The 27,001-nt window shown below is 36.9% G+C and overlaps 1 protein-coding gene across 2 annotated transcripts; it reads right to left on the bottom strand.

Annotated features, from left to right (window-relative positions):
* On the bottom strand, positions 11,121–16,327 carry LOC109223903 (protein NRT1/ PTR FAMILY 5.5-like). 2 transcript variants are annotated; one of them, XM_019388390.1, is made up of 4 exons: positions 16,072–16,327; positions 14,639–14,853; positions 12,527–13,047; positions 11,121–12,282 (listed from the first exon to the last, which is right to left on the bottom strand). In XM_019388390.1, exons 2-4 carry the CDS (start codon positions 14,810–14,812, stop codon positions 11,337–11,339), a joined length of 1,641 nt encoding a protein of 546 aa, XP_019243935.1. In that variant the 5' UTR covers positions 14,813–14,853; positions 16,072–16,327; the 3' UTR covers positions 11,121–11,336. The 2 variants fall into 2 exon arrangements, with proteins under 2 accessions (XP_019243935.1, XP_019243926.1); XM_019388381.1 differs by lacking the exon at positions 16,072–16,327 and adding an exon at positions 15,114–15,440.

Here is a 27,001-nt window from a genome sequence, read left to right as displayed (position 1 = left end):
AAGTCAGTGCCCCCTTTGTGAGTGTTTCTCCAATTTTTTGACCAATACAGATTCAATTTCTTGCTTGGTCAAGTCGTTGCCTTTTACGCCAGTTGTAAATGCAGTTACGTGGTCCCGTGGGTCAGTTGTTCCTTCGTACTTCGGGATATCGGGCATCTTGAATTTTTTTTTGGAATTGGCAAAGGAGCGGCACTTGGCTTCCAAGGTTGTTAAGAGTATTTCTCCATATCTATTCCCCTGATTACTGGCGGTACACCAGGTATCTGCTCTATGCGATCGCTCTGCTCCTTGAGTTGTTTCTGCAAAGTTAGTAATAAACTTTGTAAATCAGAATTAACTAGGTTACCTGATCCTCCATCACGAGATTCACTAGGAGTTCCTCCGCCGTCTGAGTTAACGAGTCCCGAGCGGGGATTTTCTATGGTTGCGGTGTTGTTTGGAGGTGGAGTTGGTGGCACAGCCAGCAACCTGTTGACAAAAGCTTTGAAGGGCATTGCTGACCTATTGAGCGATTAATCGCTTTAACGATGCATCAATAGCTTGATCGTCCTCATGCTGGTCATTCATATTCAATTCAGATCTATGAGGAGTCCCCTCTCGAGATTGTCGAGGAGAGTTTTGCGGTGAGGGGGCTGGAGTTCCATCACCTTGTTGATTTTGCTGATTCAACTGATGTTGCTGATTTTCTTGGTTTTGTAGGTTTTGTTGGTTGTTGTCGTTGGCGGTCGACATGATTTTTTGGCAGAAGGATTGATTTGGAAAGTAAAAGATTATCATATTCCCTATAACGGAACCAATTTGTTTAACCAGAAAATAGGAATTTCGGTCAAAGCTTATTTTAAAAGTACTCGGGCTACTGATAATCAAATAAAAGAATATCCTTAGCAATGAAATAGGAACAAAAAAATGGTAAGGCAATCGGTTTAAAGCAAAGTAAATAAGTATATTCCAATAATAATCAGAACAAGTCCCTACAAATGTCATTTCTCCCTCTTTTATAGCTATTTCTAAGTACAACGTCTCTTCCTTCTCATAATCGAGTCATAATGAGCAATTAATGATATTAATGAAATGTTATATTTGGTAATCGTAACTGTTTCATGAAGATTCTGTAATGTTTCTAATCATTCATACTCATTAATTGAAGGTTAACGAATCTGTACTTTTTGCTGTCTTGATTCATCCCATTGATATCTCTTTGAATTGTAAAGAGACCCGAGCATCCGTTTATTCTTGTCTCTTAAACATCATTCCAAGTTGTTGCAGGAAATTCTCGTAAGCTTTCTTTGAGTCTCCTTGTGGCTTCCGAGCTTTTTTCATTCAGATTACTAGCAAAAGCCATAGCTGCCCAGTTATCGGGTACACGAGGCAACATCATCCTTTCACGCTGGAATCTATCTACAATTCCCTGAGCAACTCCATATCTCCTTGTTTTATTTTGAAGATGTCCTCCATTCTTTTTTTAACTTTTTGAGCTCCCGAATGCGCTTTTATAAATGAATCTGCAAGCTCAGCAAAAGAATCAATAGAATTTTCAGGCAAAAGAGAATACTAAGTCAGTGCCCCCTTTGTGAGTGTTTCTCCAATTTTTTGACCAATACAGATTCAATTTCTTGCTTGGTCAAGTCGTTGCCTTTTACGCCAGTTGTAAATGCAGTTACGTGGTCCCGTGGGTCAGTTGTTCCTTCGTACTTCGGGATATCGGGCATCTTGAATTTTTTTTTGGAATTGGCAAAGGAGCGGCACTTGGCTTCCAAGGTTGTTAAGAGTATTTCTCCATATCTATTCCCCTGATTACTGGCGGTACACCAGGTATCTGCTCTATGCGATCGCTCTGCTCCTTGAGTTGTTTCTGCAAAGTTAGTAATAAACTTTGTAAATCAGAATTAACTAGGTTACCTGATCCTCCATCACGAGATTCACTAGGAGTTCCTCCGCCGTCTGAGTTAACGAGTCCCGAGCGGGGATTTTCTATGGTTGCGGTGTTGTTTGGAGGTGGAGTTGGTGGCACAGCCAGCAACCTGTTGACAAAAGCTTTGAAGGGCATTGCTGACCTATTGAGCGATTAATCGCTTTAACGATGCATCAATAGCTTGATCGTCCTCATGCTGGTCATTCATATTCAATTCAGATCTATGAGGAGTCCCCTCTCGAGATTGTCGAGGAGAGTTTTGCGGTGAGGGGGCTGGAGTTCCATCACCTTGTTGATTTTGCTGATTCAACTGATGTTGCTGATTTTCTTGGTTTTGTAGGTTTTGTTGGTTGTTGTCGTTGGCGGTCGACATGATTTTTTGGCAGAAGGATTGATTTGGAAAGTAAAAGATTATCATATTCCCTATAACGGAACCAATTTGTTTAACCAGAAAATAGGAATTTCGGTCAAAGCTTATTTTAAAAGTACTCGGGCTACTGATAATCAAATAAAAGAATATCCTTAGCAATGAAATAGGAACAAAAAAATGGTAAGGCAATCGGTTTAAAGCAAAGTAAATAAGTATATTCCAATAATAATCAGAACAAGTCCCTACAAATGTCATTTCTCCCTCTTTTATAGCTATTTCTAAGTACAACGTCTCTTCCTTCTCATAATCGAGTCATAATGAGCAATTAATGATATTAATGAAATGTTATATTTGGTAATCGTAACTGTTTCATGAAGATTCTGTAATGTTTCTAATCATTCATACTCATTAATTGAAGGTTAACGAATCTGTACTTTTTGCTGTCTTGATTCATCCCATTGATATCTCTTTGAATTGTAAAGAGACCCGAGCATCCGTTTATTCTTGTCTCTTAAACGCCTTGCTCGTACCTATTGAGACTCGCGTCTTTTTAAGTATTCTTCTCCCGCTGTCGCTTCTCTATTGATCTACGTGTCTTGCTACGTCAGCCACATAAAATATTACAAGTATAATATTTATTTTCCCCAATACACTTATACATTTAGGCTGTTAATGGATTTTCCAATTGTTATTTGTTACTCCACACAAATATATTTAATAATTTATCAAGTTACAATTCTATGTTTGTTTTGCAGAGGAGCAATTACTTTAAAAACATGGTTGCAAAGTATTACTTGGCACTTAGACCTGTAGTTTCGACTGTCATAATCTTGGTAATTTCAGACGATTCGTCAAATGAGAAGAATTCAAAATCAATCACCTAGATGAATCATGAGCACATGGGATTAGCTGAGAAAATCTGTATTCTCGCTCTTCTTTCTATCATTTCATCTCTAGATAAGAACTTCAATAATTGTAAATGTATAAAGTTCCGCTCAAATATATGCTGAAGACCAATTTATTTGAGAGAATAAACTGTTAATTGTCTCTTTATATATAGCCTTGAACAATCCTTAAACTAGCTTTTGAAGTCGAGATAGGCTTAAGATTTATTTTTTTGACATGACATAAGATTCAGGCCAATGCCCGTCCCCAATTTTTGGTGTATTAATGACGAAAACATTTTACTGGCTATTTAATGACTTGGTTTTTTCTTCCTTTTTTCTTTTTCAAAAAACCCCAATAGATTCTATGTATTTGAAATAAAAATTTGGATTAGCGAGAAAGAAAAATGTTACCGCATCCATAAATCAATAGAGACCCTCTACAAATCGATATGAACTCCGAGATTATTGCGTTACTCATAAAATTATTATAAAAAGAAAAAGATAGGAATAATCAGAAGAAAATATTTATTTATTCATATATCATAATCAAGCTAGTCTTCATCATCGTAAGGATTAACAAGTACAAAGCTTAGATAAATAGATCACAACATCGACTAACATTTGCTTCACGAAGCAAATTAAATAATAGAAACACACCTAAAATAGATAATTAAGGGCATTCAGCACGTACGGACATGTAATACAACAATATTGTAACTACTAATTAAGCAACACTTGCATCAGAAGAGATATTAATTAATTAGTAAACGATAAACAGGCCAACAGCTCCTGATCTATAGCATTTCAAGGATTAGTGGTCTGTACAGGAGGTGGAAAAATTGGGAAATTAGGAAGACTGGGATTTGAAGTGCCAGGGAATGAAGATGGTGGAAATTGAGGAAAATTTGGCATGCCGGGAAAACCAGATGATGGAGTTGTAGGAAAAGTTGGAGTAGTAGGCAAAGGGAATGAAGGAAAACCAGGGAAACCTGATGCCTGCAGAAGTTTACGAGCTGCTGTAGCTTGGCCAATGCCTGAAATTGACACTGTTATTATGAGAAGAGCCATGAGGATAATCTTGGATGAAGCAGCCATATTGTTTTGTGTTTCTAACAAAGTCTTAAGTTTAGTTTTGCTTGTTGAAGTAGTCAAGTTTTGCTGTGAGTATATATTTGCAGGGGTTTTGGGTTGTTATATAGAAACATATAATGGGCATTCAATTTGTTCACCCTCCTGTGTGGTTGAGCACATGGAAATCCATGGACATAAATTCTTGTACCTGTCTCTACATCTCTTTAATTCTACAGGGTTGTCGATTTTATTATTTCATCGAATACTTGTAACTTTCCATTGACACAGCATTTCTTTTATCTTCCATAATTTTCACTCACTTCATTCACACTCTCTTTGTTGTTCTTTCTTTATTTTACCGGATAACGTTATATATAACTTGATAGGATCCCTAGTTACTGGAATTTAAAGATTTGTTTAACTTCCAATAACTTACTCCCCATCCAATTTATAGTAGATCTTCATTTTTAGATTCTTTTCTAGATGATTTACATTCCTTTTTTTTTTTCCCTCCTTCTTTAATTCAATTTTTGATGTTATCTCTTTTGAAATACTTCTTTATAAGAGACATATACTTAACAGTAAATCTATTCTTATCTAGTACCGTAGACAAAAATATTACTCAACAATATGAAACATAAAGGATTTGTACTCATTTAAGTTCCTTATATAATCTCTGTCATATTTTTCTTAAAGAGTAAAATATACTTTACCCCCTTAACCTTTAAGGGTTGGAAAACAATATCCCCTCACATTTTGAATGGGAAGGGGTACAACTTTATGCAATAAGTTCTTTTTTGTGGGAGTTTTTTTTTAAATAAAGATTTTTTTCTCGCTCTATCCTTTCAAAGTAAAGTATAATATAATATTTTTCATCCAAATCAATACTTGAATTTCGTCTTTCTTGCTTGTAAATTTAAGATATTTTTCTACTATATTAAGGTTATATTGAGGCCATTATTAAAATTTTTGCAATAAAGAAAAATAATTTGCATACGAAATTCAAGAAATATGTTGAACGCACATTCACCATGGATGCTTTAGCATTTTATGAAGGAAAAAAGATACACTGAAATAGTCAATTCTCTGACATATATTAGATGAAAGAATTATTGTTATGAGTATTAATTTTTTTTCTTATATTTTCTTTGTATATTAAGATTATTATACTAAAGCAATATTAAACATTACTTAATTTGAAAATTTCTTTATTGAACAGAAATTATAGTTGATAAGGCCATATTTAAAAATTTATTATGGAGTTGTTTTTACATTAGATCATATCTTAAACTATGTAGGAAGAAGGCTAACGGGGAACTCCATAAATTATATAAATCCTAATTGTTTGTCATATGTTGAGCTTTTGGCGATAATTAAAAAACTTAATTATTCTAAAATATCTATTCAAAAAAAAAGATTTTTATTTAAAAAAAATTGTTTCACCGGAAAGCTATTGCACAAGGGGGTTCCCTTTCCTATTCAAAACGTGAGGGGGTATTGTTTCCCAACCCTTAAAGGTTAAGGGGATAAAGTAGATTTGACTCTTTCTTAAAAAAGAAACCCTACAAAAGTTAAAACAATTAAGAATTAACACAGCGATCTAGACACTTAAAAGTATACTTTATTACTTATCGAGTCGATTATTCAACTTATTTTCTTCTCCACATTCTTTGATCTTAACAAGTATTGCAAAAACGTTGTAAATTAGAGTTTAATTTTGTGACTGTAAACACTAGGTAAACATTTTCCAACTTAGGGTAAGGGAATTTGTAACAGCCCAGCCAGCTAGTGATACTGTCCGCTTTGGGCCTAGGCCCTCACAGGTTTAAAACGCGTCATTGGGGTCTAAGGCTTGTTAACTTATATACCCAGCATCCTTCTTGTGTTTTGCCGATGTGAGACTCTGTCTAAAGTTTGAGTTTTGTGTTTTGTCGATGTGGGACTCTGTCTAAAGTTTAGGGTGTTACAGAATTCAAGGAAAAAGTGTCAAATGCTTTTGTAAGACAAATTTAGGAAGAATGCATACAGTTAAAATGAGAATTTGATAACTCTTTTTTTTCTTTTTTTCTTTCTACTGAAAACTGTAATGGGTGTCTTAGCAGGACTTATTAATCACTATATTACATTTACCATCATGTTTTCAAAATATACTATGCTGTGATCTATAGATAGATATAATCTGAATGGTGCAAATAAAGCCACGAAATAAGGTAAGATGAATTCAGACCACTAAAGCCAGGCCAGGGTAGTTTAGAGTTTGAATTTAAGAATTACAGCTTATTGTCATGAATCCTATTGGTCTATTAAATGTGCCCGCTGTCATTGTTCGTTGAGCGTTCAATACATTAAATTGGCTTTGACAACAACCAAGTACATGAAAACCGAAGCTTGTCCGAAAAGAGCAGAATAGACTAAAGAAAAGGAAAGGAAAAACAGTGTCACAAGAAGAATTTAGCTTTCGTTTTCTTCTTCTAATATCCGAAATTCACAGGTCCTTTGGATTCATGTCGGTAATATTCCTTATCAAAAAAATTTCCAGAGCTCGAAATTTGATACATCTAATTAAGGATAAAAAGTTTTCAACCAAATCCCACCATACTTCTTGATGCTAGAAATTAATTGCTCCTTCCATTTTAAAAGGACTAGTCTTAGGATACCAGGGGCGGCCCGACGAATTTTGTGGCCTAAAGCCAAACTTTATGAGGGGCCTTAACTTTTTAATTTTTTTTCTTATTTGTTTGAGTCTATTTTTTTAGATACAAAGTTATTAATAATTTTCTTATAATTAATAACTCCCAATAAGTATTTCTCAATTGACAATATAGCTAATCCATTTAACTTTTCTTGTGACATTATTGTTCTTAGGTGATTTTATCAATTTTAATTTTAAAAACTTCTTTCCGCTGAAGCAACGGTAACATGAGTTATGAACATTATCCCATAAGCAATTTAGGCATTTGGAAAAGAACTAAATTTTTTTATTTCATTAAGTGTATCAATTAAACTGTTATGTTCTAATTGTACTATTTTCCTTAATACTTTTAATTTAGAAAATAAATCTAAACTATCAACATCTAATTGATTATTATGCTTTAAGGAACATTCAAGATTAAGGTAATATTTTTTCAAATTTTCAACATCTAGTGATCTTAGTTTTTACTGCCAAATAGAAAACTAAAAATATTTTCATATGCTTCGAAATTTTCAAATATATTTTGAAGTGAAAAAATAGCCTTGTCTATTATTATAAAAGTAATCAACTCTAAAGGACTCTTCGAAAGATTTTGAGATTTCATTATCAACATTCGTATCAAATTATTATTTCCTGTATATCACATGTTTCTTACGAAATTCGGGTTCGATATTCATTTCAAGTGCAATTTCCTTGGTAGAAATCATAGTAGTTGCAAATCCTTCTTCTCTATATTTGTTAAAGAAAGAAATCAAACTTTTTCATTTTACAGAACTCTTTTTTAAACTTATAAATAGTCTATTAGATGTAACAAAAAAATAGGGCCCTCACAAATATGGGGCCTAAAGCGATTGCTTACTTGCTTTATGGAAGGGCCACCCTGTAGGATACACGCATGTACCCTATATCATTGAGTATAAACTTTTTAAAATAACATTTCTAGATATTATATTAGAATTTATTTGAGTTTTAAAATAAAATTTAAAGTAAAAAAAATTCAAGTTTTTAAAAATGATGAATGTTAAACTCAATAGAAGTCCTTGGATTAGAAGCAACAAAGTTGATCCATGCATCATGTGTTATATCATAATTTATCATTGGTTACATCACATTGTGCATGAATTTCTTTATCTTATTTTGTGTCATAATCCTCCATATGTATATTGGTTCGAAATATTACAAATCTTAAGTTATCTGTTCTATCAAATTCGACAACACAAAAAAAGAAAAGATAAAAGAAAATATGTACACAAAATACAATTTTTACATAGTAGAGAATTTTTTATATAACAAAAATATTTGCGGAAAAAATATTTTCTTGAAAAAGAGCTATGTTTGGTAACCAAACATGAGAAAATATATTTTATAATAGTCATTAGAGATAAAGGAATAGTTGTAAACTTTTGAATTTTATATTCTTATCCAATATGTAATTGTTATGTTCAATTCAAGATTTAATCATTTAGTTGTATAATAATTCTACTTGAGTAATTCTTTACAAGTATTTATACTCATCTCCAACGGACGTTGGTATCCAAATTACCAAGTATTCTTTATGAGATTTTGTGTTGAAATAGACTAATTTTACAACGGACTAATATTAATAGTTGTATTCTTTCTTCAATATGGAATATATATTTTTAATAAGAATAGGATTTATATAAGGTCCTAAATATTAGGACTTGCTAAATAATTTCAGAAAGGAAAGAATTTATAATCAAAATTTTAGTTGATTTCAATATCCTAAATATTAGGATTGTAACTTAAATTACAATTGTGTTCAACGTAATATCTATTTTTAAAGGGTAAAACAGGCGAACGATATTTCACTAAGAGCCTTCGTGCTTTTAATATAGTAATATATAATATATAGATTATCTTAGTTTGACTAGGCACAAACTTTAATAAAGAAGAGAAGACTATTGAAATATGTGGTCTTACATAAGCCATAGTATTTGCTGTAAATTTTTTGAAACTTGTGGTCTGAACCCTATCATATCATTTGTGAGGCTATAAATGCATTTTATTAAGGAAATATTAAAAAGTGTCAATCTTTTTAAACGGGCTAATAAAAAAAATAGTATCCATCTTATTGAAACGTAGGGAATAATATACACAACCTTTAAAGTTTTCTTTCCAGCAGTATTCATGTAGAATACAGCTCATGTTCTGAAACTCAATGCTTAGCAGGATTGGTTAAATGTAGACATCAACCGCCACCTGTTATCTTACTATCAAACTATGTATATATATGAATTTTCTTAAAACATAAAATAATGTTATGTTTGCAGTACTCAATTTCACTAGTACAGTACGATTTATATGCAGTAGTGTACATATAGTGTATTTGGTCGCTACTTTCAGAATAATTTGATCCTGCTGGAACCTACATCTTGGGAAGCGCCTCGTGGCAAGGCTGCTGGCTATCATAATCATAATTGTATTAATATATAATGAAGATTGTAAATCGAAGGTTTATATTTCGTACATATATTAGTACTTGGTTGGTTGAAAAAGAGCGTCTTTTTAGTACTCTATATGTATAGGCAATCACTGTATTATCACTACTAGTTTTCTCTCCCCACTTTTCCTTTTCACATTACTTTGTTTCTAAAAGCAGTCTGCAATTATGCTTTATGGCAAAATAATTTATTACTCTCTCATGATCATTATGTCATCAGTTATTACTAAAAAGGGAAGAAGAAAGTACTCCCTCCGGTTCACAATAAGTGACCAATTTGCTTTTAGCACGCCCATTAAGAAAATACTAAATTCTATACAAAAATACCTACTATGATTAACTACCCCTAATTAAACATTTAATGTGAGGAGTAAGAAATTTTTTTAGGGATATGTACATAGGGGTTATTTTGTAAAAACAAATTGAATTCTTTCTTGATTACATAACTGGATACTTATTTTGAACCAAAATAAAAAAACAAATTGGTCACTTATTGTGAACCGGAGGGAGTACTTTGTTTCTAAAAGCAGTCTGCAATTATGCTTTATGGCAAAAAATATTTATTACTCTCTCATGATTATTATGTAATCAGACATCAGTTATTACTAAAAAGGGAAGAAGAAAAGTACTTAGGTGAGTAGTCAATAATTTTACTTACACTGTGAAAATTCGCCAAGGGCATCTCCAAGGGTGCATTATTTTTTGCACCAAATCTAAATTTGGTATAAAATTTGATGTTTTTTTTGCTCCAATGGAACACCAAATTTTGCACCATTATAGTGTGTGAATAGTGTCACACCAAATTTGGCGTGACACTATTCATCTACACCAAATTTGATTTATTATTATTTTATTTATCTTTTTATTTTTTTAGACTTGATTTGTTCAAACCCAAATCCGAAGCTACTCATTCTTATAGTTCATTCCAAGAAATTACATCATACGTCATCTTTGTGCGCAGGGGCGGATTTAGGGGGGCGCAAGGGTATTCACCCGGACACCCTTCGCCGAAAATTACACTGTATATATAAGGCAAAATCTGTTTTTTACCTCTATATATTAAGTTTTGAACACCTTTAACACAATCTAAAAGTGTAGTTTAGTGGTCAAGGGTATTCAAAATTTACATAAGTTCATGGGTTCAATTTCCACTAGCTACAAAATTTTTTTTTGAATCCCCTTCGTGAAGATCCTGGCTCCGCCACTGTTTGTGCATTGTCTTTCTTAGCAATCGAATTAATAACAGACACGGGAACGACTTTCTAATTAACTGCAATTATGTAGAAATATCATCATATATATAAAGAGTAAACTAATTCAGCTTGAGTTACGCTTGATTCATAACGCGATTAATGATGACCTCCAGATCAGGTTTACGTCTCGTTTGAAGGTCCTACAGGCATCATATATCAAGGCGTTACATTATGTCTCTCTGATTGATAATCCAACTAAACAAATGCTACCTATCTTCAACCCTGTATTTAGTTTATCTACACTCGCGCTTCTTCTTAATTATTAAGGAGGTAGTAGCAGTTAACAGCCAGACAAATTCATACATGATCATTCTATAGCCTAAACCACACAAAAAGGCTTTACTACTTGTCTACAGTGTATAAAGAGATGCATCTACTCTTTGTTAAACCAAGAAATAGATTTTCATAACTCTAAAACATGAATTCCCCTATGTGAATGTGTTAGCAAAAATCCTTTAACGAACATCATCGTCATCACACATAAGCTCAAAATGACCATTGCTAAAAGTGTAAGTTTACAGAGAGGAACATGATTATAAAGAAAGTTATGACATGAAATACAGGAAAGTGCAAACACCTTTTTGTTTACACAAGATATGAATGCGCTTCAGCAGGTCGTGTAATCACATTCATCCTCACAACACAAGAGACCCAATAGCCAGCAATGTGTTACACCTTATGAACATATCATTACCCAAAAGAAGGAAGCATTGCAATGATGTTGTTACTGCGCCTGTTTCCCACTGTAATTGTCGTCCCATAAATTACTTCACCCCGAACATAGGCAACACTTCGTTCAACATACACTGTTTGTGCTTCTTCTTTTGATCGCTTGTAAGCATACCACAGGCTAATGACAACAAACAAAACAAATGCAATAGCTAATAGCCAGGACAGAGTCCAGTAATACTTATCAACTCGACTCTTATTCAGCGTATCCTGAAGCCAACTTACTTTATTTCCCCTCTGACTAACCTTACTCACTACGTACACTAACAAAATGTTGCTTATACATCCTAACCCGTGCATCAAATTGACAGCAGTGATCATATACGAGGCAGATATGGGCTCAAAGTACATATTGTAGTAATTCTCCAGGCTGTTTCCAAACATCCCGTCTGCTGCCCCAAGAAGAAGATACTGTGGAAGCAGCCAGAACACAGTCATTGGAATTTTTTCGTCCGTCTCGCCTGCTAAACTATAGATCTTTACCATAGCTAGTCTTCTTGACTCCACTTTTGCAGCAGTAATAGTGCATAATACCCCCAAAATGATGGATACTGCAACCCCCACTCTAGGACCTGATGGTTTTGCTTCTGAACCCCATCGCCAATTCACAAATATGTGATATATTTTTTGAAACTGTTCTCTTGCTTCAAATTGGAACCATAGGAAGACAGCTAGAGGAATTCTTAGGTTCCCGACCTTATTGTTCATAGTCTTTGCTTGCTCTAGAAAGTAGGTGTATGACAAAGAAGTCAAAACCCCACCAAGAATGTAGGTCATACACAGTGGGAACTTGCGAATTACAAATTTAGTAGCTTCAACCTCAGCAACGCTGCAAAGCCTCCATCTATTCCTCAGTTGCTGTTCTAGAGTCTCGTCGGGCAAGATAATTGCAGCCTTATCGAGATACCTGAATTAAGTTTTGCACAATTATTTGTCAGTATAATTTTCTCATATATATATAAAAGACGATCAGGACCCTATTGCCTTGTGACAGCTGAGTAAAGGGTAGACATTGGTAGCAGAAAGGATCTTTACAACTAAGATGGCAAACCAAAATAAAGAAACAATTAAGCTGAAACTTGAGATTCTTCTTAAGATTAAAGCAAACACAAATGGAGCAAAACACAGACAATGAGAGAGCGAGAGAGGACCTCAGGCCATTGGTGTGAGGCAGGCATTGTATACCAGGGTCAGATATGTTATACAGCTGTAATGCATCTGTAGGCAGTCGATAGAATAACTTGGAGATAGACGCTGCAAAGACCCGGAATAAAGTAGTGATAGGGCTACCTTCTGGTTTAACATATTTATAGGTACAAGATCCGCTCAAGAAAATAAAGGCTGCAACTGTGTAACATATTGCTGGGACACCAAACCAAAGCGACCACAGTGATATGTATGAAAATCCCAAAACAGCAGCAGCTTTGAACAGAATCACCGCATAACGTTGCAGAGACCAGATAGAAGGACTGATAGCATTTTCTCCAAGTTGCTCAAGTAGGAAAGCGCGTAAGCTTACTGCTTGACCAGCTGTTCCCAGAGCACACAGAGCCAATGCTATGTAGAAGAGTATGCGCTGGCTTTCGCCGATGCACTCAGGCTGATAACCACTGCATGTTCCAGTAGCCTTAGCAAGGACTGGTGGTGTTGACATTGTTAAAAAACCCATGCCCTATGTAGAAGAAACTTTGACTTAATATAAAGTGAAGTTCTATTTTATACTCCAATTAAGGTAAGAGTTCTAAGCATTTAAAAAGGTTTGTTAGATTTGATTTTAATGATGCAAATAATATATCTGTGCTGGAACTTATGGATAGCAATTCAAAGATTGAAGGAATCAATTAGAGAAGATCAAGGAATCAAGGAGTAACTACGAGATGGAAGCAATCAATCAGGGAACCTAACATCTGAGATTAGCAAAGATCACGAAATCAATGGACAGCTACGAGATGGAAGGAATCAAGAAAAGCAATCCGGGATTAGAGTAATCAATCAAAGCCAAGACGGAATCAATCAAGCCTAAACTTAAGGAATCAAACAAGTCCAAATCCGGAAGGTGCAAGATCTTGGGAAGCATATATGGAACATCAATCAAGGATCTCGTAATTATAGCCGTTGCTGTATGACCTTATTCTTGGAAAAAATCAATTTCTCTCCAAGGATCAAATCTCTTGGGTTGGCAAATCTCTCCAGAAACCAAGCCTCTCTCAAAGTATTTAAACCTGTATCTGTACCCTAGAACCACATACTTTGGTCGAACCAAATACCCTCTCTTTATTCTACTACAAACAAACATTGTAGCTCTACTAGATCTGCTGTGTAACAAGTCGGAGAAAAAAAGAGAGAACAACACTGGTGAGGCATTGTATCAAAAGAAACGAGTGAAATAGGAACTAAGCGATCGGTGTAGATCACACCATTCTCTGTACTCTCGAAGAAATTCATTCACCGAAAAAGAACTCCTTTGCAACCCAAGGGGACTGGACTAGGATTCACATTGAATCCGAACCAGTATAAAAACTCTGGTTTCTTTAATTCCTGCATTTAAGTTCTGCATTTTAAATTCTGTCTTTACTTGTATCAAGTTCTTATATCCAGTCGACTAATCGTAGGACTAGTCAACTGCTAGCTATTAAGTTTAAAAATAAACAATTCATCCCCTTGTACTTTCAAGGTTCACAGATCACACTGACAGATTTCTCGGGTTCAGTAAATTGACACGTCAAGGTTTTGAGTTTTACCGTGGGAAACAAATCGTAATTTAGCACAAGAAAAAACTTAGCTCGACTTGATAAAAAGTGAGCTTCCATTAGACTCCATTAGGCCAAGAGTTTAAAGAAGTTCATACTGACAGCTTTCTCCAGTAAAATAAGTTCACGCGCTTAAGTTTTGGGCAATAACTGTTGGAAGCAAATCTGAATTGAGCACAAGAAACAAGGTTTCAAGGAAGATTAAATATGAAATACAGTAGTGGTAGCTCAGTATGGTGTTTCAAGGTAATTTTTGGTCTAATTTTACTCAAACTCAAATCTTTCTGTATTAATTTGTTTGCGAGATCTATGGACGGCAATCACTGCAGACGAGCAGCTAGACCATGTTTCCTTCATATGTGTGTCATGCAACTCAGTGTTAGGAAAGATGGTGCAAGCTGAGTCAAGCTAACAGGACAAGAAGGTAAGGGCGATTGTGAAATGAGTAAATTAAATATTCCGAATTACAGAAAGAGAATGCAGAAATTAAATAATTCAACAATGAGAATGTACCACACAAAGGGAAAATATAGAACCCATTAGCACTGGATAGTTGCCGAATAAACCATGAGTAGAAAACAGCATGATTGACTGTAGGATTGTCAGCAAACCAAAGAAGACGCTGACAATTGCAGCTGCATCTGTGAGATTGAGCTTCCATACATCTGTCAAGTACACCATCAACATCCACAGAGCATAGTGCACGGGAATATTAGCCCAAGTAATGGCTACAACAACAAAGAAATTCAAAAACCACATGTTATCATCTCATGAGTCAGAAGGTATGAACAGCTAACATTTCTTCGTAAGAAACTAAAACAAATTGATGAAATAACTATAAGCAACAGTAAAAATTATCCCAGAGCCGTCACTGTATTTGCATATTGCCAAGATATAAAGAGTTCAACATGTCATGGAATCAAAAGCTGCAATATCAACTTTATAATCAAACATAGCTCAGAAAAATGTTGGAAGTAGAAATAATTACATAAGATTCTGTAAACCATCATTGTCTTAGAACTTGTATCACCGCCTCAAACAAAATCAGTTAAGAACAATGTAGGCAAAGTGAATAACGAAACTGGCACAAGAGTGGAATTATTGAAGAAGGCATGTGTTTGAGTATGTGTATGTAAAGGGGATGTTGCGGTACTCAATTTTAGAGCTGAATGGATGAGTTGTATTTCCATATTTGAATTAACAGTTGACATTCTGCCCACCAACCTACTAAAGTACAATGGTGGACTTTCCTCTTGTAGGACAGACAAGACAGATAAAGAGGCATAATTTAAGCAAGAGAAATAAGATATAGGAGTACTAAATTATCACATAAAAAGAGGCCATTGACTTGATTTGTTCAAACCCAAAGCAGGAGCTACTCATTCTTATAGTTCTATCCAAGAAATTACATCATAGGTCATCTTTGAGCGTTGTCTTTCTTAGCGAGCAAATAACAGCCACGGGAAAGACGTCTAATTAACACATGCATTCTCTCTGGCCAACTGCAATTATGTAGAAATATCATCATATATAAAGAGTAAACTAATTCAGATTGAGTCACGCTTGATTCATGCAGCAGCTAATTTTCAATCCTATCCCTAGATTTTTGTATTTTATTAGATTTTGTCAGAGGATGAGTAAGATTTCAATGAGACCAAGTATAGAATGTCTCAAAGATAATGTAATTCATCCAAACAAAAGTACCTTTGGCAACTCCTAAGAGGCACTTTCTTCTCTAGACTAAGCTCTAATAAAATACCAGGTGATGGTGAAGTACATGCAATTTGAATTAAGAAAATGCATGAATTATTCTTTTAATGAAAAAATAAATGACAAGTTGCATCATGCAGTGCTATACAGAAAATTGAAAGGCAACAGGAGAGTTTCCCCTGATTACAAAAAGCTGAGTTTGACCCAAGATCCAGTTTGCATTTGTATATACTCACTTTGTACAGTTCAATCTCAGCTTTCCTCCAAGATTTTCTGCATCTCTTAGGACAGGGAACTTTATCCGTACCATTCTACTTTGCTGGATTTTGGTAAAACCAAATTGGGTTTTCAAGGGGGGCCTTTGATTGATCATAGCACTTTTCAAGTTAAATTTGGGGGAAAAAATCCCCAATGCAAAATCATGTTTTGCTATGGTTTATGAATACACGGAGTGTTTTCCTATACTATCATAAGTTCAATGTCAGCCTACAGAATTAAAAAAAATCATTTTAAAAATAATCTCCGGATGATCAGAGCAATTCTGAGACATAAATAAATTCCTCCGACTTAGATTATCAAATTAAATTATTGAAGAAAAAAAAGAGGAAAAAAGGAATTAGGTGGCATTGTAAACTAAGAGTCCACCAAACTATACACAAAACTGGTCCTCTGTAAGTTCCCACAGAACACACACAACACTAAGTAAATGACACAACACTATTTTACGTGGAAAACTCCCAACTCACGGGATTAAAAACCACGACCTTAGATTTCAACTTCACTAACCGAGCAAACTTTAGATTACAACCTATTGTAACCTAGGAATTAAACTCTTAATCCCTCACATACTTGCAATAACTCTATTGCAAGTCTCTTTGTAATAACTCTATTACAAAGCTCACCACTTTGACTAACTCTAGCCAAACACAAACACACGGTTTATGATTTATAGAAGATATCCTACAAGATGCTTCTAACTAAGATGAGTAGAAATTACAAGTGAATAACATTAACAAATATACAACAATACTAAGGATACACGATAAACTCAGTGTTGGGATCTGGTCCTTTGTTCTGTTGCTACTTTGTTGTTCAAGCCTTGGAGTCAATGAAGGCGGCAACACACTTGAGAGACTTAACGATTTAAGGTTTGCAAGTGTATGTTTTCCCCTGCCTCATGTTGGTAATGTATAAGTGAGGTCATTGGGATGATGTAAGCAAGTATCCGATACAAGGCATGCTCCATAAAGTGACTGCTGCACTGTTGCGTGTGCAGTGCAACAGTGCAGCGACTTTAACAACTGTAAGGAGTTGACTTGTACTGTGACCGGAGGCACTGATAGCCATCCGTTCCCTCTGCCGTTTCTTTGACTGATAATATTGGAACTTGTGCCAGACATGTGACTTGTTGTTCTGAGCACTTTGAGGCTGTGTAACAGGTTCCCTATCTGGTTCTCATATAAAGTTTGTTAAATCATCAAATACAAAGGCACATAACTTATCAATTTTTCCCTTTTTGATGATGACAAACTTAAAATTGATGTTCCCCCCTTAGAACCAGATCTCCACAAAATTACCTTGCAGATTAGTTTTATTTCCCCTAAGAACCTGTTTCTCATTCTGTCCCCCTTCAATTTTCTTCCCCCTTTTGGCAGAATAAAAAGAATATATGCAAGTAAACACAAAAAGATGTCCAGCAAAGTTAACTCATGCCACTTGTGTGCACACATCATAAGTAAAAACAGAGCACAAGAGTATAACATGCATAGCAAAAGACTGAAATGCTCATTAATTGAGAAGAAAACAGAGGCAGTAGTGCCATTGTTACAAAACGCACAAAAAACAAACTTGAAGTACCACAGTCATAAAAAAAAAAAAAGCCAAAAAGGGACACTGGGCTAAGACAAACACAGTTAAACTGGACACTGAGAAGGGAACCGTTTAAGGGGCACTGGAAGAGGGAGGGAAGGATGAAGAGGCAAGGGCTTTGAGAAGAATATCCACTCGAGCATTTGCAGACCGCTGCTCGTTTTTCAACTGCTCTTTCAGGTCCTTAACTTGTTTCCTCAGGTCTGCATTTTCAGGAGTCAAGCGGGCAACCTCTACACCTTGTGCACTACTAGAACCAGGTTCCTCCTTGGCTTGACTGAGGTGTCCCTCAAGAATGGCATTCCTAGCCTTCAACCTCCTTATTTCTTCGTTAGCAGCAGTCTGAGCATCGATTAACTGAGAATTAGTATAATTGCTGCCAACACCCCCCCTTCTTGTCTATACATTCGCACTCCTCCAAGGTTGTCATTGAGAACGTTTGCTTTCGAGTTCCCACAACTGATCTTCCCAAAGAGACTTTGAAATATTCAAATACTCTAGTGAGCAAGAACCCATAAGGCAAATCATGGTTCCCGTCCTTGAAGTCTGCCATTTTTTTTCTTGTGTTCAATCATGACACCAGGCAGGTTGATGGTAGTGTATGCATCCAGTGCTTCCATGAGGAACAAGTCTGCTTTTGAAGTAATGGAACGACTCTCTATGCGTGGGAGCAGGACCTTGTTCACTATCTCAAACATAAGCTAATATTTTGGATGATTTTGGACTTAGGAGCATGTTCCAACTGTGAATTAGAGGTCTTAGCTGATTTAGGCTTGAAATGGCGAATGTCGAATTTGTGGAGATTTTGATCGGAAGTGGACTTTTTGATATCGGGGTCGGATTCTAATTCCGGAAGTTGAAGTAGGTCCGTAATGTTGAATACGACTTGTTTGCAAAATTTGAGGTCAGCCAGACATGGTTTGATAGGTTTCGGCATCGGTTGTAGAAATTTAAAGTTTTAAGTTCTTTAAGTTTGAATTGGAGGGTAATTCGTGATTTTAGCGTTGTTTGATGTAATTTGAGGGCTCGACTAAATTTGTATGGTGTTTTAGGACTGGTTGGTATGTTTGTTTAAGGTCCTGGGGGCCTAAGGAGAGTTTTTGATGCTTAGCGGATCGAAAATTGGACTTGTGCTATTGCTGAAGTTTTTAGACTTCTGGTGTTTTCGCATCTATGGTCACGTGCGGGAGATCAAGCGCAAGAAGTGGAACTGGAAGGAGTTGCCAGGGGTCACAGTTGCGAGGGTATTGCCGCATCTGTGATGCTCGCAGGTGCGCTTATGGACCCGCAGGAGCAGACAATTGTCCGTAGGTGCGCACGCGCAAGTGCGGCCCATTCGTCGCAGATGCGAACCCAACCCTCTTTAGTCATTTCCTCACATGCGAGGGAAATTCCGCAGGTGCGGCATCGCAGGTGCGATTGGAAGCCCGCACGTGTGTGATCGCTGGGCAGAAAAAGAGGATTTCGAGGGTTTTATCCCATTTTCAATTTTGGGACTTTTAGAGCTCAGATTGGGCGACTATTTGAGAGATTTTCAGAGAAAGCTTTCGGGTAACGATTCGTAACTCCTTTATGGTTATATTCCACTAATCTAGGTTGATTTCATCATTTAATTAAGGAATTTGGTTGAGAAGTTTTAGGGAAAATGGGAGAAGTTCTTCAACTAAGATTTTGGGTTTTGATTGGGTTTTTGACATCGGATTTGGATAATTTTGGTACGAGTGAACTCGTGAATGAATGAGTGTTCATATTTTGTGACTTTTACTCGATTTCGAGACGTGGGCCTAGGTTGACTTTTTGGGACGATTTTCTAATTTCTTGCTTAAGCTTTGATTTTATTAATTAGATTAGTTTCTTATAGTTATATTTATGGTATGTAATTGCTTTTGGCTAGATTTGGGCCATTCCGAGTCGGATATTCGTAGAAAAGTCATTGTTATCAATTGATTAAGCTTGGTTCGAGGTAAGTGGCTTGCCTAACCTTGTGTGGGGGAACTCCCCTTAGGATTTGGTATTGTTGTGATATGTGAGTGCCGTGCACGTGAGGTGACGAGTGCGTACACCGGATATTAGTTATAATCCGATTTTTACTGAGTAATAACTTGTTTCTTCTTAATTGAGATATACTAGCATGTGTAGTTATCCCGTTAGCCTAGAATAGCATGTCTATGTGCCTTGAATGCTTATCTGAACTCTGTGCAGCATGCTTAGTGGACTTCCTGCTTAGACAGAGGTTCATTTTGTACAGTATGTCAGAGGCCTTGACGGCCCATATGTATTCATATTTTAAGAACAATAGTTTATTGATACAGTGTTGCCCACTTATAGTTATACATTACGAGTTGTGGTCATGTTGGCCCATGATAGTTACAAAAGGAACGAATGAGTTTCAGAGTGGTTCGCTCGGGCCACTACGGCACCGGGTGCAGCCACGCCCCCCAGGTTTGGGGCGTGACAAAGTGGTATCAGAGCAGTTCGTATCCTAGGGAGTCTACAAAGGCGGGCTTAGTAGAGTCTCACTTATGGGTGTGTTGCGCGCCACATTTATAATTGAGAGGCTATAGGGCATTTAGGAAATGTTACCCTTCTTTTGTTTTCAGATTGTGCCATAAAGCTAAGTCGTAAGAATTCAGTATAAAGTTTCTACTGAATTTTGTATGCACTAGAGGTGCTATCACAATAGAGCTTTAAGGCGTAGATGCAATTTCTACTTAAAACAGAAGATATGATGAATGATTGAAAGGTAAGTAAGGTAAAAGTAAAGAAGATACGAGATACTCAAGTACAAAAGATTGTGAATAGTCCAGAGCTCAGATAGAGGTTGGGTTTTAGTTTACTATACAGAGAAGACCCTGGCGAAAATTTTAAAAATCTAAAAGAGTTAACATTCGAGGACGAATGTTTCTAAAGGGGGGAAGGATGTTACATCCAGTACTTTTCTAGGAGGATTTGTCAAATAATCATAGTTCCATATATAGTGGAATAAGAGAGTAAGTAATATATATATATATATATATATATATATATATATCTCTTATTCCACTTTATATGGAATTATGTGAAGAAAACCGCATGGGTTCCTTTGCATCATACATTCGTAATAATTAACGAAAAATAAATGTAAGTACATTTTGTGAAACACGTTTTAGTAGTATGAATAAAAACAATAAGGCTAGCACCCACTGGTAGAAGAACAGTTTTGCAACCATATTTGTGCCAAAGATGAACTTAAGCTATGTATAAGAACAATATAAACGTTATTTTAAACCATTAAAAATCACTTATATAAGGTAACTTAGCCAAAATAACTTAACTGATACGACATGTTATATCAAACTAATACTGTGTTACGCTACCCGTGTATATAATTTGTTCAATAAAAAAAAAATTCACATTAAGTTTAACAACCTTGATACCGTTAGATACATTTTCATATGATATTAATTGTGGAACATTTTTATAAAATAGTTTGTAAAAAAAATATGATTTTATATAGTTATTACTATTACTACTTTCGAATATGTTTTAAATTATACACATAATACGAGAAAAGTTTATGAGATTTTCTTTATTATAAAGATAGAAATTATTTTCGCACAAGGAAAGACGGCTAATTTTTTACTATTTTAAGAATTAAGCGTACGAATTTTTTTACTCTTTATATGAGATTAGGAAAATTAGAAGTTGAGAAAATATATGTATTTTTACATGGATGTTTTAATAAAATAATAGTGTATGTATTTATTTTATATGGTACCACATGACCATGATAGTAAATTATATAAAGTATACTAAAACTGAGTAGTATTTTAAGTAAGTTGAGATAATTCTTAATCTTGCGGGTAATTGGTTAATTACCGGGTAACGAGACATTACCTAATTACCTAGTAAGTGGGTAGAGATTAAAATCCTACCCCATCCCCACGTGGCAAGCAAGCCACCCATATATACATATGACTCTTAGTCATATTGGGCGAGGTGTCAACTAATTTAAACAAGTCTTGTAATTCCAAGAAAGTTATTGTTGCTCCCAAACGCACGTGCAAGCATACATGGTCGACAAGTAATATAGGATTGTAAGTCCAGATATTGTATCCACAGGGACTTGTGATTAACGATCAACTAAATTAAACCAAACAATTAATCTATTCAAGCGAATCCTAACGTCTGAATATTTAACTAAAATTACTCAACAGTAACAAATTAAGAGATTAAAGAAAACAAGTTGGTGAATTATAGAGACGAATTCAATGTGAGTGAATATTCTAGAGCTATGGGTTAGCTAACAATCCCGATGAGTTTTCCACTTAAATTGTCTAATTAATTTATCTAGTTTATTGATTGACGGGGTTAATATTGCTCGTAGCCTTCTCCCGAAGTACAACTCGCCTATTCAAGCTAACCTAACGCCTATATTCCTATGGAATTAGGATTAACAAGAACACATTTATAATTCCCGTATAATAACCAAGCAAGGCGATTAGGTATATTCCTATCCTAACCGCAAATTCGCTCCCCATAAGAGTTAAGATCTTGCTCTACTCAATCTTATATGCAATCTAGAATTCTCTCTCCCGATTTCAATCCTAGATTCGTAGATAGTATTCAATTGGTGATCAAGCAATCAAATAATTAAGCGCAAGATTGAATAAATAAACCAATATGATAAAATAATAAGAACAATTCAAGCTTCAAACTACAACGTTCATGTAGCACCTAAAACTCTAGAACTAATAAACTATGAAATTAAAGGAAGAGAAGAGAAGAAAAACTAGTTAGAAGCCTCCTCCAAGCATGGTGTGTATTCCCCCACGTGAATTCTCCTCCAAAGTATGTTAGATCTCACCAAAGTGGCGTCCTCTCCTTCAAAAATAGGTTTAGTCTTGCTTTTATACGTGTTGGGTAGGTCTAGGGCCGAAATAACCTTGTCCCGGGCGAAATAGGACACATTTCACGTCACCGGCTCCCAGCACGGCACCAGGCGCCCTCCATAGCGCCCAAATATTTGTGCATACTGTTTTTGGCGCCACAGGTGGCGCCAGGCGCTGCCTGTGGCGCCCAACTGGCCCTTTTTTCCCGGTTTCGTTCGTTTTGGCTCAAATCTTGCGCGTTCGGCCCCGTCACGTTTGGAATTTGGAAAACCGTAAAACATGAAAGTTGTAGCCCTTTTAGTTAGCTTTCCAACCATATATTTTGGAGACTAAATGGAGTTTTGAGCAAAAAGTTATATCCATTTTACTAGACAGTGCGCAATATGCCTACTCGATTCTTCGTTCGCTCTAACTATCATCTGTTGACCCCCAAACACGATTCCAGCTTAATTCCTTGAGCTTTTACTCAGACTTCAAAGCTCCAAATCACTTGAATTCATTCCATAACATCGATATAGCTCGGAATCACTCTTACAAGGCATAAAACACAGTTAGTGCTAGACACTAGCGATTAAAGCTCAAACTTAATCAAAGTGCAGTAAATTTGAGTGTAATAATCGACTAAAATGCGCAATTATAGCCTATCATCTCCTCCAAAGCCAATAACACAAGCTCGAAGCATATCCTCCAAAATCTGAATAGTTCGCTCCGACTGACCGTCCGTCTAGGGATGAAATGCTGTGCTCAACTCAACTCGTGTGCCGAATTCTCGCTGAACTGCTCTCCAGAAACGCGAGGTAAACTGCGTACCCCGGTCCGAAATGATAGATACGGGCACACCATGAAGGCGAACAATATCCCGAATGTAGATCTCAGCTAACCTCTCAGAAGAATAAGAGACTGCCATGAGAATGAAATGTGCTGACTTGGTCAGCCTATCAATAATGACGCATACTGCGTCGAACTTCTTCCGAGTCAGCGAAAGTCCAGTAACAAAATCCATATTGATCCGCTCCCACTTCCACTCGGGAAGCTCAATCCTCTGAAATAAACCACCAGGCCTCTGATGCTCGTACTTAACCTGCTGACAATTCAAACAACGAGCCACATATGCTACGATATCCTTCTTCATTCTACGCCACCAATAATGCTGCCGCAAATCCTGATACATCTTCGCGGCACCCGGATGAATAGAGTACCTGGAGCTATGGGCCTCCTCTAAAATCAACTCTCGGAGCCCATCTACATTAGGCACATGTTAAACTATCATGTTTTATGCCTCTACTTGCCTATGTTTTGGTTATAAATTGCTACAAAATAGTCCCAAAATGCTCACAAGTTGTGCTTGATTGCAGGTTTGATCGACAAGTGACAAATGTCAAAGATCGGCTCAAAGAGGAGTGAAACCTGCTCAAGTGTCAAATACTATGTGAATTGAGGAAAAGAGAACCTAGTGCGGACCGCGCAAAAATGAATGCGGCCGCACTAGAAGGTTCAAAGAGTTGACATATTCAAGCTGGAGGCAACGCGGGCGCGGTACGATTCTCGCGGTCCGCGATCAGGCTCTGTGGCCGTGCTACTCTTTTGTGCGGTCCGCGGAGCAGAGATTCAGAGAGTTGACAAAATGCTAGTTCCAAGCAATGCGGTCCGCGGTCGTACTTGTGCGGACCGCGCCAACTTCCACCGCGGCCGCGGTACACTTCCACACGGTCCACGGTCCTCAATTTCAGAGAAGCATAAATGTGAAGTCCAAGAGCCAGTACGGCCACGGTCCTTTTTGTGCGGCCCGCACTGACCCCGCAGGGGTATTTTTGTCCAGTTTTTCCAGCCTAGTATAAATAGGACATTTTACCATTTTTAGGTTATCTGTTATCTTCAGACTTGGGCTGCGCTCGTGAGAACAACTTTTGTAGCCATTTTTGGCACTTTAGCTTTAATTTTACGATAGATTCTTGTGATTTCTTGTTAGTAATTAATTAATATGCTTAGTCCTTCATCTATTTCTTCATTTTCTCTTTCAAGCATGAGTAGCTAAACCCATTAGCTAGGGTTGTGGCTCAACCCTAGTGTGGGTAATTGATGGGTGTTGCTATCTAGGGTTAGATTGATTATGGGTGTTTGTTATTTGGGTTGATTTTATGTTTTTATTTAAGAATTGGTGGTCGCAAACACTGATTCATGTTTTGTGGGTTTGACTCTTCTTGAGAAAGAGAGTTTATGACCCCAAAATTGACCCAACAAGGAATTAGGATGGACTCATGAGAAATGATAGTCCCAATTAACGGGTTAAATCTCGAGAGAGTAATCACCCTACTTGAACCCTAGTTGCTTGATCTTATTGGCCTACCCAATTGGTCTCGAGAGAGTCAATTGGGCAAAATCACTTTCTCTACCGAGAGGTGTGAGAGTGGGTACAATGGTGCAATGGTTATAGCATAAGCCCCAAATATGTCAATCTATCCTTAGTAACATCTACCCGTCAATTAGCCACCTAGGTAATGCCACGACCCTAGTGCCTTCCTTCCCATTTGATACAACTTTGCAATATTCTAGTAGCATAATTTAGCGTTAATCATTAGTGTTATCATAGTAGTTATAAAATCAAAAACCAAGAATGTTTGAAATGACATTAGGAGCACAAACACATCTCTAGACTAGACAGAAAATCCAACTCCACTACTAGCTCTCTGTGGAAATCGATCCCGACCACTATTCGGGTAAAAGCTATTGCGACCCGCTCTTCCTACCTTGGTGTAGTGTCGAGTTGGCAGCGATCAACTTTTTGGCGCCGTTGCCGGGGAGCTTACGGTGTTGACTATCTGTTTAGTTCGTTTTGTGTTTTGCTTCTCTTTCCTTCTTGTTTACTAATTTTGTTTGTGTCGATCACTTAGGTACTATGGCTTTAAATGCTAATGACCCTCTTGGCAATGCCATGGCGGGGGAGGAGGTAAAAGATATTGATCATGATGAGCTTCCCGTACCTCAAGCTCCAAGGCCGTCAGGCCAATGACAACAATCCTATTCCAGACCCTCCTCCGCCACCGCCAAGAGTAATCCCAAGGGTGCTACCAAATCAAGGATATGCGAGTGCCATCGTTCCTCCCCGAATCCGGGCGGGAAACTTTCAAATCACAAATGTCATGTTGACCTTGCTCGAGCAACGAGGATATTTTACGGGCGCCACCGATCAAAATGCATACAAGCACTTGAAGGGGTTCGTAGATACATGCTGGGGCAGCAAGCAAACAAACGTGTCCGAGGATGCGTTGAGATTGAGGCTTTTCCCGTTCTCTCTTCGCGGTAAAGCGTTGGATTGGTTAGAAAGGCTCCCCAATCATTCTATCACCATATGGGATGAATTGGCGGACAAATTTATTGCCAAGTTCTTTTCTCCAATTCATATGGCGGCTCTTCGGGATGAAATTCTAGCTTTCAAGCAAATGCCAACAGAACCTTTGCACGAGATATGGGAAAGATATAGAACAATGGTGAAGGAGTGCCCTAATAATGACATGACCGAGGCGATGATACAACAAACTTTTTATCGGGGCATCAACACCATGAATCAGTGCATTGTGAACCTATTGGCCGGAGGGAACTTTATGAAACTTTCTTACCAAGAGGCATGTGATGTACTTGATGAAATGGCCGACACCTCCTTGACATGGCAAAGCCGAGCAAATGTGCCCCAAGGTGACCCCACGGTCATCTATTTGCACAAGGAATTGAACGATCATGGCCAAGCTATTGCCGAGCTTACAACAACTATGAATCAATTGGCGAAGGCGCAATTGCAACAAGTCCAAAACCCGCGCCAAGTCAACGCAATGGAAGGTGTTTCTATGTTAAAAAGGAGGCAAAGAGGGCAACAACAAATTCAAGGTAATTGTGAGCAATTTGACAACAACAATGATGGTGGTGGTTATTCGAATGAGTGCTATGATGATAAAAGTGAGGAATGTCAATATGTCAATAACTACCAAGGGAATAGACGAAATCAAGGGAATCAACAATGGCGCTCCCAAGGAAATTGGGGCAATCAACAAGGCGACGGTAATTGGAATAATAACGACCAACAACAAGGAGGTGACAATTGGAACAAGAACAACCAAAACAACAATTGGGGTAACCAAGATAACAATCAAGGCAATTGGAACGGGAACAATAATAGTTGGAATAACAACAATGGTAAAGGCGGGTGGAATAACAATGGAAATCAAGGCAACCGGGGGCAAGGTTTTCAAAGGCCCCCGATGTATCAACAACCGAACAATCCGCCTCCGTTTCAATCTCAAGGGTCTAGTTCTTCGGGTAGTGATATGGGAAGAATAGAAATGATGTTCGAACAAATGATGAAGAAGAACCAAGACTCCGATGCTCAATTGGCTTCCCACAATACCTCTATTCGGAATTTGGAGGTGCAATT

The sequence above is a fragment of the Nicotiana attenuata genome, chromosome 1 (genome assembly GCF_001879085.1).
Source record: "Nicotiana attenuata strain UT chromosome 1, NIATTr2, whole genome shotgun sequence".
Taxonomy (NCBI): Eukaryota; Viridiplantae; Streptophyta; class Magnoliopsida; order Solanales; family Solanaceae; genus Nicotiana; species Nicotiana attenuata.
This window is presented reverse-complemented; position numbering and strand designations above follow the sequence as displayed.

Coding starts and splice junctions, on each gene's coding strand:
- LOC109223903 (XM_019388381.1), bottom strand. CDS start 15,135: ATGATGGTTTACAGAATCTTAT. Junction 14,854..15,113: donor GATGGTTTACAGAATCTTAT/GTAATTATTTCT, acceptor TTGTTGTTGTAG/CCATTACTTGGGCTAATATT. Junction 13,048..14,638: donor CTATATTTTCCCTTTGTGTG/GTACATTCTCAT, acceptor TCTTCTACATAG/GGCATGGGTTTTTTAACAAT.